Raw genomic sequence first — 14,518 nt, 5'->3', positions numbered from 1 at the left:
AATGGTGCACTCTCGATATCTGTTTCCGCTTGAGCACAATAATACTCACGAGAATAATTGCAGCTCGAAAGAAACGCGCTTTCCTAAAAAAGTGCACACAGGTGTCAAGGTAAATCTTCTGGCGCCTTTGGGATCTATGTACTTGAAGACTACGGGGGTTCTTTTTGAAGCGCGGAAGTTGCACCACCAATGAAACGCGCAGTATTTTTGACAAGGAGCACTTTCTGGAGAAATGAATTCTCGAAAGAAACCTGAGAGAGGATTCACTTCGTACGTCATCGCAAACAGCAACCAAACCTGAGGATGTTTTCTTAGTAATCTGCCTTATTTATCATCTGATGAGAAATAAAATGACATATGTCAGTTAGAACTTGTCTTATGAAACTCTCTGTAATGGCTTTCACTTACTTCGCTGAATGAAAAAAGAATGCTGACGCTAAGTTGATAGTTAGTCTTTTTTTTTTTTTTTTGGTATGTAGTAAAATTCGGGACGCTGCTTTAAGCAAAAGAACCACACCGTAAACGACCACTTTAGGTTTGTCAAAGCAAAAGATTACTACTCTGATCGGTAAAACAAATGTAGAGTCTCTATTTGAAGGCACGATAATTTAAGCGCTTATCACAAATTTTAGTATCACACATTAATTCAGTGTATTGGCAGGCAACATGTCTTGAAGCCTTCGATACAGTCTGGACCAAAATCACCACATTCAGGGGGCGGGGGGCAGAATTCTTCAACATGTTCCTTTGTTGGTGCCCAGCAATGGTATGGTTTGTCATCAGGACATGGTTGTGGGGTAGTAGGGCATATGGTTTCAGCACCGATCCAATCATCAAGTGATAAGTTGAGGTCACCGAAAGAGCACAGAGACAAAGAGCACCATTTGTTTCATAGTTTGATAAATATTTTGTAATAAGAATTTTACCAAAGGATTGAGTATTCATATTTTTCCCTTACCATATTGCTAGGCTACCCGATGTTAAACAACAAAAGTTTGTGCCAAAGTCATTATCGTAACTACGTAGTCGTTACGAATAACATATACCGATAGAAGAAGAAAGTTCTCTTGGCAATGTCGTCCATTCGACGAGCAGTAATGATAATTGATGACACGGACCTGCTATTATTTCGCGCACAGATAAATTTCGAATGAAGGTGTCCCATTGATCATTTTCGAACGACAGGTCTTATTTTTCTTGGAGCGTTACATCTTTCTTTTGCCTAGGTAATAAGCAATGTTGAGCTGAGTGGTGCTACCAAGTTTACAGGAAGTACAGTGTTTATAGGCGGTATTACAGAGAGCATCGTATATAAAGGTGATGGTCCTTAATGACGCTTTTTAAGTCAACAAAAAGGCTTGCGACTGTCTTCGTTTGGATCTGTGTAACTACGAGTTGTAAGCGAGAGAGAAAGGTGCCATGAGCGGGAAAAACGATGGTTCGAAGAAAGCGCTCGTGGACGACAATCCGTGCGGCTAGAGAGCGAATAACCACATCCGATGTCGGAGTGGGATCGTTTTTAGTAAGGAGCGACAGACAATTAAAAATCGTTAATTGATCAAATAATCCAAGAAAATCTAGAATAGTTTCGACGAGAAGCAACTTTCATACTTGTCAAATGAAATCTATCATTATGTCCTTTTGGTTCTTTCCTTCTCATCGTTCACTGCTGGTCATTCGAACACTTGTTATATTCTATCTTCTCGGAAACATATCTGGTTCTGAAGTTTTGCATGAAACAATCCAACCGAAAGGCTTGCGGTTTGTTACCAGCTGTCTTCTTTTATTATGGCATCCTTGCGCAGGGTAAGTTGAGCATACATTAAAAATGGTCCTCCCATTTCATCTCATGAGCGTTGTATTACTTATTAGCGGAAAGGGTAAGCACTCATTTGAGATGACCATCGATTACAACCAAACAGCGATATTAAAAATTATAGAACAGGTGACAACTGTGACTCCACCATTAATACGTACACTCCACAGTAAGTAATGGTTGGGCTTCCAATCGATCAAGTAGAGAAAAAAGAACGCTGATGCTTAGTCGTATTCACTAGACAGAAGTTCTCAAAGTCAGCCGCGTAGAAGATTGCGTAAGCGAAGGACGGAAGCAAGGCATGTCGCTGTGAGTGGTTCATCGTCTGTGGTTGATCCCAAAGATGTTACAGTAGCTTTTCCTGATAAAAATATCAATGCATCATTGCCGCGCAGTGAGGCGCTGCACAACGCTGCGATATCACCTTGTACCAGTAAGTCGCCAATTTACTAGTCAACTTTGACGGAGGATCGGAACGCGTCGTATGTAACATGACGTTGTCTTGCAGCATGTACAGTTGACAAAGTGAGAGCGGAAGCTTACATTGTCAATGCAGATGCAAGTTTAACGCCTACACTGAACGAGGGTCAGATCGCCAGCATCGTCGTGGGATTATGTTGTTTCGTCTTTTTTGCGACCATGAGTTGCATTTATCTGTTGAAACGCAGCCAAAAGGTTCGAACATGGAGGGGACGAAGCAGTATTACGCCGTCCGTCATTGCAGGCGAAACCGCCGCCACGTCTTCTAAACTGGACCATCCATGTCCAAAATCGGTCAGTTCTTTACAAAACAATGACAGCCATATTTTGAATATCATCAAATCATACAATCGGATGCCGGGAAGTCAGAATACGCTGGAAGCGATTGCCGATGTGGCCGCGGCGTCTTATTGGCCTTTACCGCCATCACCGACCTTTGACGGCCAGTCTCCCTCTCGTCATTATTCCTGCGATTCCATTCATTCGGACTTGTCGTTTCTGAAAGCTTCGCAAGCGTTCCTGTCCATGTACGGTCAACCACTGTCGATGCTGGATACATCGTCGCTTGTAAATACCCGATTTTCTGATCTCGCCCAGCGTCTCAGCAAGATGTCCACAAAATCACCACCCGTTAAATCGGGTAAATATCAAGGAGCTGACAATCCGTTGGCGCCTCTTCCATTTTCCGTACTTGGTGAAGGCACACAAGAGACACAGATAAACTCCCATCGTACCTTGTACCACGATTGGCAAGATAAAACGGCTTTGCCCAGTTACGATCATGCCGAGGATTCCCCACTCTCTATTAACAAGAACACTGGTCGGCTTCATCGATGGCCCAGTCAAAGGGGATCATCGTCGCCTATTGGTTTACCACCTTCGACTCCACCACCAGCTCCGCCGTTCTTGCTCTAAATCCCTAGAACGCGCTTTATGAATGGCTCATGCTTTTTCTTTCTCAACTCACTAAAAATGAACCGTGGCACCAATGTTAGTTCATGACTGGTGTAACTTCCCCACGCACAAACGAAAAAAAAAAAAATAAGCGCTTGTATCACGTCCTTTTTTATTATTGACTTGGAATGGATGGCAAGATCAACACAATTCTGTAAATCGGTTTACAAAGCGGACATTGTACGTCATGGAGAACCTTTTTTTTTCTTTCTCGTTGCCGGGTTCTAGATGGTGGTTTGTGTGAAGGGGAGCTCCCCCTCGGATAAAAGTTACGCTCTGGACATTGACGTTTTTGGAAACTCATGGTTGCACGCACTAAGTTGGAATGGCCCTTTTCCATGAATTGCTAATAATGACACGAAGGCCATGCATTTTTTATATAGTACACTTTGAACGGTAGAAATGCAATAATGAGAAATAAAAAAAAAGAAATCAAAAGCTAAGGGGAAAGAAAAAAGAATAACAAACGGCAGCAATGTCAACTGACTGACGCCCGAAAGAAATAAAAACAATAACTGAAAACAGGTGCTAAAAAGGATAAAAGAACAAATGTGAATGAAAAAAAAAGCGTCGAATATAGAGGTTGGTACGAAGAAACAACATAGAAATGGAGTCATAAAATACACATAGGGATTGAAGGAGAAATAAAGAGGGGGACAATCAACGTAAAAAACGAAGCTTAGAATGAGTAGAACTTGTATGTTCGGTAAACGACGCCATCACTTCGAACCAGCAGGATTGGCAATTTTCTTTCCATGCCTTCCTGAACCGTGATGGGGCTGTTGATTAATTCTTGCAAGCTTGGGAGAGTGCAAATGAGGGATTCGCGGCATTTATAATCGGTACGAGGGGCACGAACGTCACCAAACCAAACGGAAAGGTCGCGGGTCATATTTTCGCCTGAAACGCATAAAGTAGCTCCGATCGATAAACTGGCGTCTCCCACCGCCGGGGTGACATTGGAGACAACAGGGAAAGGAGAAATAGGCGAGGACACCTCGGGAGAAGCAGCAAAAGGTGCATTAAAAGCACCCGCCCCACTGGGAGGCGTCCAGAACGAATACACTGCACAATCCGTACCAACAATGGTCCACACCGCGGCATCCGATACATCTTCGGTCCAGCAAGCGCCATCGTTTTGTTGACCGGTTTCGGAATTCATGCTACCGCGACGATCCAAACTCGCGGTACTGCCTCGACGGGCTTCGGATTTCGTAGGGAGTACATCGTTGAGCGAGTTCACGCGACGACGATTGTTCTTTGACTGAGACTGTAATTTAGCCGGAAGCGACATGGGTTTGGCAATATCGCACGACACACGACGTTTGCGAACAACTTTGCCGTTGCCTTCTTGCGACACCACGGAGCACATCAGTTCATTGGCCATGAATTCCGACGATAACAAGCAGTCGTTGTCGGGCCAGGAGGAAGCCAGAGTGGGCGTTGTCATGTGATCGAGTGGAGTCGAAGACGACGAAGGAGGGGCAGGAGAAGGAGGCACAGGACGCGAGGTCAAAAAGGTGCGTGGCGCGGTAGTCTTGTGCATACCGACGACATCGTTCAAACAAGCGAGATAAGTGGCCGGTTGCGATGACTGAGGCAAGGTCCATTCACCAAGTGGAAGCCCTGATGCGGCGGCAGTTAAGGGGTTATAGTTGGCTTTGTTGTTATGGGCAATGGATGGATCTTGGACAATCTGAAACGCGACCTTGTGCAGTTGAGACACGGGATCGCCCAGCGCTTCATCTCCGCATTCGCCTCCGGTTGAACCTGATAAATTGTCCATGTGGTTACCGCCGAGCACCATACTGCCCTTGTTCACTTTACGGATGACCATGACGGGGCTGACCAGACCGGTGGTCACACACTGAAGTACGACCGATTGGTTATAATGAATGGCCAACGGTTGTTGTCCGTTGGTCTGAAGCGCAATGGCGGGAGGCGGAGGATAGTGGGGATTCGTAGAAGCATGGGTTCGTGGAGTCATATTGGCCGCATCAGGAGAACGTGATGTATCGACAATCCAAATCACAAATGGATCCCAGCAGCCCGTTCGAGCCACAAAGCAAGTACCACCACCAGCGCCGGTACTTTTCGCATTGGAGCCACCTTGGCTGTTCGATACACCGAGATATTTCGTAGAAACTGTTTGCGAACGAATTCGGTTGAAAAGAGAAATGGTCGTACCATGATGAATGCACACTGGTAAGAATAAAAAAAAAGCAAGATTAAAAAATTAAAACATGAAAGTTAAAAAAACGATCATTGCATTCATTACAAGTTGGACCATTCTCTAGACAGTGAGCCTTTTTTGTTATATACTTACGTTCCATGTTTTTTAGACTTTGACGTTTTTTACTTGGTTTGCTGATAACTTTAATGCCTTTGCTTGGTAGTGTGCCCAAGAGAACGTCGTTACCGAGTTGGATTTTGACCAGCACTTCAACTCGTTTGCGCTTTTCATCGGCATCATTGATATGCAAGTGCTTCGAAACGCATTTGCCCGACATTGTCGTGTCACCTGACGCGGTTGTGTTACTTGCTGCAATGATGGAAGAGGAGTTATCAAGGATGGAACCTGAGGACGTGTACCACTCCAACACGCCCGCCTGACTCGTCGATTCGCCAGAGATGTGAATCGTCAATTTAGGAGGACTCAACGAAGTTGGGAAAAACGCCTTGGAAAGATCATCATGGCCGCCACCGGCCTCATTCATACGAGTCCACCAATTCGCACCTTTCAAGATAGTTGTAGGAGGTGGACACAAAAATCTAAGTTGGCAATTTTTTTTTTTTTTAGTTCATCCTCCTTTTTCGTTTTTGATAAAAAAAAAAAACGCTTTAAGCGGCGTTTTGTTTTTCTTGTGAACCTCATCGTTTTTTTTTTAATTACCTTTTCTCGGTACCATAGCTCTTTTGTGCCACTTTACTAGTTAAGATCATGACTGTTCGCTGCCCCGAGCCTGCCGGATCGCTGCTTAGAAGATATTGCTGCACTATTGGTTTCAGAGCGGATGTTGAATTTGCGCCTTGCGCCATGCGGGCTGTGACCAAGCTGGCTTTAGAATATTTATCCGATGCATGGTTATCCATATCTTCATCTTCTTCAGGGATCGAGGGATGGTGTTGATGTTGGTGAAACGATAAAGCGTCTAGATTTTGCATGGAAGATTGCATGGGCGTAATGGGTGGTGAAGGAGAAGACGAGGAAGATATCGTCGTACTGGAAGGCGAAGTAGGAGGTGACGTGTGATGTTTGGTTTTGCCTGTACGTCGTTGTTTGCTCTTGACAGATGGATGAGACGATGAAGGAGGTAATGATTGTTGTTGTTGTTGTTGCGGAGATGAATGATGGTGTTCATCAAGAAACCAATTGGAGAGGGAGTGGGGGTTGGAAATGACGGAAGGAGTGATGGTGGTTCCGACGGCCGGGTGACATAGATTGGTGGATTGCTGTGTTGGATGATGTTGATGATGCAGGAAATCATTTGATGGATCCATGATATCAGGTTGCGGAAAGTGATTGCCATCCAAAAAGGACATATTACCGGAAGGGTCTGTGGACATGGCAAAGCTGTTCTTGTCATCGTCTTCATTCAATGCTTCTAAAAAGCTGGGCGTGAAGAAGGCAGGAGTGGTTGGGGATGCCATGGACGACATGGTGATATCATGGGGCTGTGTTTCAAGCCGCAGTGACATGGCGCGTCGGTGCACGGGAGGTCGTTCAAGCGAAACACTATCCAAGGTACTTCCACTGGAACTCGAAGACCACGACGACGGCATAGAGGTACCCAATAATTGTTGAATATCGGCATCCCATGAAGCAAAATTGAACTCTTGTTTGACAACATCCAATGAATGGTAGTCCAATTCACCTACAGCCACGGAGTGACGCCGTGAACCGGTGCCCTGGGAGGGAGGATGATGAAAATCCGTCACGGAATGATACAGAGAGTGTTGCAAATGTCCTGGAAGCGAAACCGACAAATCGTGAGGAGGCACGGCGTGGTCGAAGGAAGGGAAGATCGAATCGAAATTGAAAAGATGGCCGTGATGGTCTGCTTCTGTCAAGCCGGCGGCTGTAGAGCAAGGGATGGCAGCAGAAGGTGAATTGGGGGATGAATACACAAATTCTGACCATTTATTACATTCAAATTCTTGTTTCCGCTTGCGTGACAGATTCTCAGGCAACACCGTACTGTTCGTATCGAATGTATTCGTAGAAGAGGAAGAAGTCATTGGCAAGTGAAGCACTTATTTTTTAAGGGGGGAGAGGGGAGTTTGTTAGATCGTTAAAAAGGATAAAAATATTAAAGAGACACGAAAAAAAAAGGTTGCAGAAGTTAATAAGAATTTGTAGAATAAAAGAAGATAAGCAAAAGAAACAAAAAAAAAGGCGGAAAATGAAGAGATGGATTTTAACAGGGAATAGTGTTTGGTGTAACGTTCTTATCATTTGGACAATTGGCTCTGTCTTGATTTGAAGACCCGAATTTCTCCAGGTGTTGCCTTGAAAAAGTAGTCCAACCATCCCCACATTTTTTTTCTTATTGGCAACCAATCATGCCGCCCCAATTAGGTTTCCCTTTTGAGACGGCGAAACACCGCGGAGAAAGAACGACGTTCGCCCCAAATAAGGATGTGCGATGCGGGGCGCTTCCATTTTTTTCCCTGTACAACCGCTATCGCCACATGATCCATTCAGTGCTTATCATCTCGTGACCTGCCCCGCCTTGACCCGAATGCCATGGCAAAATGAGGGAAACACATTGTGTACCGTTTCATTCCATCTCAGAAAAAAAATGGCACAGAAAAAAGGAGACCACAGGAGAGGTGCAAGATCCAATGTCCACTGTATCATTCATGTCGTCAAATAAAAAAAGGACTTTGCTTTCCCTTCTCAACGAAAATCTTCTGTTTATTTTTGGCAGATTTTGTCTCAGGTTTTGGTTCAATATGTGTTCCATTCCTCGGACAGAAAACTCTTCAGAGAGTGTCACAACCCAACATGATAGACACACTAAAATCTCATCTTTCACTTCACCTTTTTTTTTTTTTGGAAACGATGCGATCAAAGATGGAATGTCGTCATATACAATTAACTTTAGCATGGCTTTTTCTGGCGATCGCACACATCAAAAAGAACAACTCAAAGACAGCGGAAAGATGCTAACCTTATAAAGTGCTTCCAGCAACACTGTTACAGCCAATTAAAAGTTGACGTCAATGACCACTTGAACAAATCAAATTTGGGACCTTTTGCATATTTGGAAATTATTTTGTCTGCTTAACCTGGCAACCTGGCACACAAAGTAACTTATAAATCAACAGATCCTGTGCTTCTTCAGTTATTTTTTTTTTTTTCAAGTCTTTTCAATTCAACTAAGCTGTAAACAATTTTGTATAGTTTTTAGTTAGAAAGGAACATGAGGTACAAGCGCAAAAAAATCAAAGAATAAATCCGGCCCGTTTCTTGGAGATTAATCAGGTTTTTGTAATCCGGTGAAGAAAGGAGAATCAATTGCGCCGAAATTTGATATGACAGGGTTTCTTTGATTTTTGGATACCGTATTATTGACAATGAATGTTTGTGCAGGCGTATCTCTGTTTTCTTTTGACGTATGCACGACACACTTCGAATGTTCGAAAGACACTTTCCTCTGCCTCGAGCTAATTTTATTTCTATTTTTTAATTTTAATTTTAATTTTTATTTTGACAGCTTATTCTTGCTCTCGTGGCGAATTCTCCGGAGGAAAATCGAAGATCACAAAGTGGACAATCGTCATCGATCTTGAACCATTGCTGAAGGGGTTGAAGCCGTCAGTGTACATTCTCAGATGGATTGTACTGTCGTCCTTACGTCCATGCTGCTTCCGATATGTTGTAAGTTTCCCCGTCAAACACGTCGGTTTTCTTTTCGAGATTGCTCGGATGGCGCTGCTGTATATATTGTCAGGTTTTAGGATCATTTAAGATCAGTGCAAGCTGTTTACCCAACGACAGATGCTTCATTTGCTGAGCTGGTTTCAGCGGACTTTTGCTCTTGAAGCGTGGTGTTCCGAGATGCAGGCTTCGTCCACATCGTTCCGTGCGTTCGTAAATATCATGCACCCATTCGGGCATATGTCGTACTCAGCAGATTTGACGGGATATCGCTCGAGCATGGCAGCTTTCGCTTTGTAGTTGCTCGGCAACGGCGGAAGGACTCCGTAAACATACGCGTTGATGTCTTCAATCAGCTCCTTCAAAAAGCGACGGCGGATCTTTCTTCGGAGAGCACGCTGATGAAGCTTGATGCACAGTCGTACAGCTTTTCCAACAGGTGCCGTGTTATGGAGGCTGAAGTCAAATGTAGTCGTGCGGTTGCTGCTGGACCAAGATGACTCCTCGTTGACAGCTTGCACATTTGAAATGTCATCGTCCTCTCTGGGGCGTCACTCTCGAGAGCGTCCCCGTCGCATTCGTAATCGTTGGCTGCATTCTCATCGGTGTTGCCAGCTTCATCAACCAAAGTATGTAACACTGCTTGATCAAGCAGCTCATCGTTCGTATTCCACTCCATGCCATCCAACGAATCGTTCTTACTTTTCACCAGATAAATTCGCTGCCAACAGATAATTCGCTGCCAGATCGAGAGAGCGCATAGTCTTTCATGCATTCCATTTCATCAACACTAGACGCGTATGACGACAGTCATATTCTTTAGTATCTAAATGAATATTGAATGTAATGCCATAAACTTACAGCGGGATGATTGACGCTGTACAGCGTTGGTTCAATGTGTCTATGAGTACACTTGGCTATTTCCGTTCCACATTTCTTTTCATGTATGGACTGCGATCTTCGTTAAATCAGACGCGCAAAATGAGCATTGATTATTGAAGCTTTTTAGATGATGTTTTTTTTTTTTAGAAGAAAGAAGTCGACAGTTGAGGCTGAGCTGAGTTTATGCAGGGCTGTTCTTGGAGGTTTTCGCATTCTCAAAAAATAGTTTTTTGCTTTGCACATTTTGGCACGTATTTTCCCATGCTGTTGGGGTAAAGAAAGTCATCGTGCGCATCCAGAAAGTCGTTTACAAGGTCATTTAGACCATCAAAATGGCTAGAACGCAATTCTGCTCCACAAATTCACTATCGACACGTATCCTCGAATGTTCATGTCGGTTTTGTGGCGCGCTAAACGTTTTGTGCATGCATCGTTATGAAATAACGATTCAGCGAATACAACGACTTGTCGATCTTCAAAAGTTCCCGGTATTGCAAGCAAGACGTGCGAAAACGAATGTCCTGAGTGCCTCAAAAATGACACTAACAAGGCCCGCCCCTTTCCTTTCAGTATGTCTCTAAATCGCGCAGCAATCGCTAAACCCTGCAAAAAAAAAAAAAAAAAAAAAAAAAAAAAAAAAAAAAAAAAAAACGTGTGGGATTTCTTTGGGGAAAGCGGTAACCAATGACTACGCCTAGTATGACTCTGGCTATACCAATGCCTATGCTAATTTCTTTTGATATGCAGTATATTATGGTTCATGCCAATGACTTCGACTCTCATAATGCAACTGACGAAAATGGCAACGAAACCAGGTTCACGCAAGACCTGGGCGTATCAAGTCAGCACAGTAAAATTACGCAAATCCAAAATAAGATGACCGCAATCTCAACTTTATCAATGACCGCCATCCTGCAGTAATTCCATTAATGGAACTTAGTGGGAATCCTGTGTCACTCATGAGAAGTTCTAACCATCCCAGGGACCAGATTTTTTTCCGCTCAAATAAAACTTGCACCGCTGGTCCTTCACAAAAAAAAAGGAGAAATAGCCGGTTTTGGAAAGCATCGCACTGTTCGCACAGCGATCAACCATTGAGATGCCGTGGCGTTCGACCACTTGAATCCCAGCTGCCAATAGAGTCATCGTTTCATGTCACAGCGTTTCCCGCGGTGGGGAGCGGTTCGGGGGAGGGATTTTCCTCACACACCGAAGTTACGGCCAAATATATTCCGCAACATTAAAAAAAAGCTTAGCCTCTGAAACGATTCAGGATACACAGTGCGACTCTGAAAACCGGTAGACCTTACCAACCCCCAGAAACCCTCCCGGTGTTCATGGTTTAACACCATGTGTCACCGGTTAGCCCCGTCGTCGTCATTGAATTGGGATGAACAAGCGCGAAATGGCATTATTTTCTACTTGTTGGTTCCGGTTGCTAGGCTCACGCTAGAATCATGTTGGACATCGAATAGTTTACAACTGCTGCCTCGCAAAAATTAGCTTTCTATTAATTCAATCCATCGACTTGTCATCCCGCATAAGGCTTTTTCTGTTGTAAATGAAGCAATGACTAATTTCTAAGTGGGAGAGTGGCAGCTATTGATGGTTTTTCAAATTCGGGATAATGAAGGTCCTTTGACTGCTTCTCTAGTAGAATCAACCCGAATGGCACCTGGAGGCGTTACTAAAATTTTCCCGATTTTTTTTTTTTTTTTTTTTTTTTTTTGGGAGGCTTCCGTCCAACCGCCAGCCATACCATGAGCGACGGAACTTATCGACATGTGCTTGCCGCCTTGGGCGCATTCGATTACACGGCGGCCAATAAACTTTCCGCCAAACTCCTAAAAGTAAACGTCTTTCTCACAGTAACGACAGCTCGAAAACCACACGTTAATGCTGTGCTTTTCTGTAGACTTACTCACCTTTCAGTAATGTGTTTCTAAAGCTCAGCAACTGTGAGAATTTATATACCCAACTTTCCTTTATGAAATCAAAATGGTTCGTGAGAAAGGATGCCGTGAGTATTGCACTGTCGTGTCAAATGAAGAAAAATGACAAGCACTAAGCGTTCATTGAATCAGTTTTTGAGTTCACTGTACACTTACTTGATCGAGGATATTACAAAAGAAATCACCTTATTGGAAGCCTCACCTGCAGCGCATCCAACCGAACACAAAGCTACAAATATCCGTCTATTGAATGCTCTCGTGGCTCTGTGCAAAGCGCGTCTCGCCTTGATTGGCTTGTAAGTGAACCAGTGACGCGTGGCAGTCGTGTTCGGATGCTAGTTTCTGACGCTTTTATTTGTTTTTCTTCCGCAAGCTATCAAACGTTTGCAGCCCACGGTTGCCACACTTCTTCGGAAACCTTGCTTACGGAATTTGACGACCTTCGATCGAGTTTTCGGCAAGTGGAGTTGAAGGAGAATCTACTTCTTCTGGGCACCGCCGTGGAACGCGAAATGAATATTCTACAATCGCTACTCAAAGCCAGAGACGCGATTATTTCGTACGCCTTTCAAGACACATGCATCGCCTTGTTTCTCTGTAAACAGGAACTCAATGATTGGAAACGCGAATGCCAGGCCCAGGATTATCCCGAGGTAAAAAGCAATCGATAACGCTTCGTTGTCAATGGCGGCCCATTATCCGTTTTCTTATTCTTTGGAGCATCGACAGAAAACTGCGGTACATACGGGTGAGGTCAAAGAAGCGACCTGGCGATTTCCCTTTTTCACCGCCGAGGCAAGTGGAACAGGCAATTGCATGCAAGCCTGAATTTTCACGCTCACTACCTTATTAGGCCAAAGGGCAAAAACAATACGATGCATGGCCGCCGACGCTACGCTGGCACACGAAATACCTCGAAAACCTGACGGCGAAAATGACGTTGTACTTTAATAGCATCCTTTTGTCCAAAGAAAGCATGCTAAGCGAGGATGAACCTGAAAAAAACCTCTGGAAAGCGTTGAAAATTGATTACTACGACCAGTATGTAGTATATACACGCTGGAATAACCAAACTCGAGTCTCATTTGGGTCGCCATAGGATATCAACTTTCCGCAGACGGTTTGGTGCATACAGCATCGGTCTCGTCTATGAGGTCACTTCAGCCGCGCCGTTTTATCCGCAAGGGTATGTCTGTTCAGGCACGCCATACGAGCCGCCCCAGGGTATCCATTCATTTCCATTCATCTTTTGCCATCCCAATGTAAGATTTGCACAACATCTGTTTCATTATTGCTTGTATTTATCTTCTTATCATTTCTTGACACCAGCAAGCGCCAAAAGACCATTTACCCAACATTATTTCCATTGTTCAAGTTTCCCGAACTCGACTCAACGATCCGAAATCAGGACCTATCTACTTTTTCGACAACAAAATTGGCAGCGCGTATTACTTGATGCGAGTGGATGAACATGCCGTGCTGGTTATAATTTACCTGGACCGTCACGCCCATCGCGAACCTACCACGGCCGAGTTCATGACGAATATCGTCACATCCTTACGCGGCGCTTCGGTGATTGCCGATTTGGTCAAAAGAGAGTAGCCATGCGGGACGGTGTGCGCCATGACAGTTTCTCTTCTGATGATCATTTGTCGTGCCTTTTCTCACAAGTCACCGCCAGGGAACTATTGGGTATGCAATATCATGCACTCGGATGTACCATTGCCCGGAATCCCACCACGCGACATACTATACGTCTCTCTCTAGAACTTCGATCGATGCTTGGTTGACGGTATTTTCTGTGATAATTCCAGAGAGAATCTGATGATTTTTTTTTCTGGTTGCAAATGAAAGCAGCTCTCGAGTTGGAATGTCGATGGGGTTCCTGAAATAAATTTTGCAAAGCGCCAATGAATTTGCGTTCTTTCTCCCTTGTTTTAATCCCTTGATGCGTATCATTCTCATTACTGTCGCTGTGCTTGGACTCATTCAAAGTGTGGTAGGACTTCCTGCGGCGCCGCAAGCGCCACGGTTGGCTTCTGCGTTGCAAAGCATTGCCGATATAAGGAATCGAATCCTTTCCAGCTATTCCCTGAAATCTCTCGGTATCAGTTATACTCCACTGATTAGCTACCCTCCCTCTTCGTTTTCATCCGTTGTTGAGGTGAAAACAATGTCGCCCGACGATAAATATCGCATTCTGCAAAATCAATTCGGTGTCGGCCATCGTCATCTACAGAAAGTAGCAGATCATGAATTCCCCGCCTTATCGCAACCGCCAAGCCCGTCCATCGCCGCTTCATCGCACGCTCCAGCCGTAACAAACACCGCCAAACCGTTCCAAGTGGAGGCAGATAACTATTGGATCGACGATGAAATTGCCGAAGACGAATGGAAGGGCTATGCTTGGGAACCATAGAACGTTGATTTATCTACCAGACCAATGGCACTATCTCCATGCGTCATTACAATATCACAAATACGACTGAAAATGCAGCACAGCAGAACCTACACACAGACAAAAAACAAAGACCTTGAGTAATTTTGTAT

General features: G+C 44.3%; 6 protein-coding genes across 6 annotated transcripts; 4 read left to right on the top strand and 2 right to left on the bottom strand.

Annotated features, from left to right (window-relative positions):
- Positions 1 to 1,332: 1,332 nt before the first annotated feature.
- BYT42DRAFT_75789 (uncharacterized protein) lies at positions 1,333 to 2,362 on the top strand. Its single transcript, XM_051572821.1, has 4 exons — positions 1,333 to 1,522; positions 1,582 to 1,806; positions 1,873 to 1,985; positions 2,058 to 2,362. Exons 2-4 carry the CDS (start codon positions 1,619 to 1,621, stop codon positions 2,267 to 2,269), a joined length of 513 nt encoding a protein of 170 aa, XP_051420634.1. The 5' UTR covers positions 1,333 to 1,522; positions 1,582 to 1,618; the 3' UTR covers positions 2,270 to 2,362.
- Positions 2,026 to 3,288, top strand: BYT42DRAFT_75668 (uncharacterized protein). The gene has a single exon (XM_051572819.1). It carries the CDS (start codon positions 2,456 to 2,458, stop codon positions 3,209 to 3,211), a length of 756 nt encoding a protein of 251 aa, XP_051420633.1. The 5' UTR covers positions 2,026 to 2,455; the 3' UTR covers positions 3,212 to 3,288.
- Positions 3,289 to 3,929: 641 nt separating this feature from the next.
- On the bottom strand, positions 3,930 to 7,489 carry BYT42DRAFT_548465 (uncharacterized protein; the record flags this gene model as incomplete). The annotated part of the gene is made up of 3 exons (XM_051566012.1): positions 3,930 to 5,452; positions 5,577 to 6,022; positions 6,144 to 7,489. 3 exons carry the CDS (start codon positions 7,487 to 7,489, stop codon positions 3,930 to 3,932), a joined length of 3,315 nt encoding a protein of 1,104 aa, XP_051420632.1.
- A 1,482-nt stretch (positions 7,490 to 8,971) lies between these two features.
- Positions 8,972 to 9,813, bottom strand: BYT42DRAFT_616706 (uncharacterized protein; the record flags this gene model as incomplete). The annotated part of the gene is made up of 4 exons (XM_051572103.1): positions 8,972 to 9,053; positions 9,112 to 9,191; positions 9,287 to 9,590; positions 9,656 to 9,813. The coding sequence occupies 4 exons, from the start codon at positions 9,811 to 9,813 to the stop codon at positions 8,972 to 8,974; spliced, it is 624 nt and encodes a 207-aa protein (XP_051420631.1).
- Positions 9,814 to 11,776: 1,963 nt separating this feature from the next.
- BYT42DRAFT_622723 (uncharacterized protein) lies at positions 11,777 to 13,837 on the top strand (the record flags this gene model as incomplete). The annotated part of the gene is made up of 8 exons (XM_051572382.1): positions 11,777 to 11,866; positions 11,932 to 12,036; positions 12,101 to 12,264; positions 12,420 to 12,621; positions 12,689 to 12,767; positions 12,829 to 13,009; positions 13,068 to 13,230; positions 13,298 to 13,837. The coding sequence occupies 8 exons, from the start codon at positions 11,777 to 11,779 to the stop codon at positions 13,568 to 13,570; spliced, it is 1,257 nt and encodes a 418-aa protein (XP_051420630.1). The 3' UTR covers positions 13,571 to 13,837.
- Positions 13,838 to 13,916: 79 nt separating this feature from the next.
- Positions 13,917 to 14,387, top strand: BYT42DRAFT_616704 (uncharacterized protein; the record flags this gene model as incomplete). Its single annotated transcript, XM_051572102.1, has 1 exon — positions 13,917 to 14,387. One exon carries the CDS (start codon positions 13,917 to 13,919, stop codon positions 14,385 to 14,387), a length of 471 nt encoding a protein of 156 aa, XP_051420629.1.
- Between the last annotated feature and the right edge of the window lie 131 nt (positions 14,388 to 14,518).

The sequence above is a fragment of the Radiomyces spectabilis genome (genome assembly GCF_025331425.1).
Source record: "Radiomyces spectabilis strain NRRL 2753 chromosome Unknown BYT42scaffold_11, whole genome shotgun sequence".
Taxonomy (NCBI): domain Eukaryota; kingdom Fungi; phylum Mucoromycota; class Mucoromycetes; order Mucorales; family Radiomycetaceae; genus Radiomyces; species Radiomyces spectabilis.
This window is presented reverse-complemented; position numbering and strand designations above follow the sequence as displayed.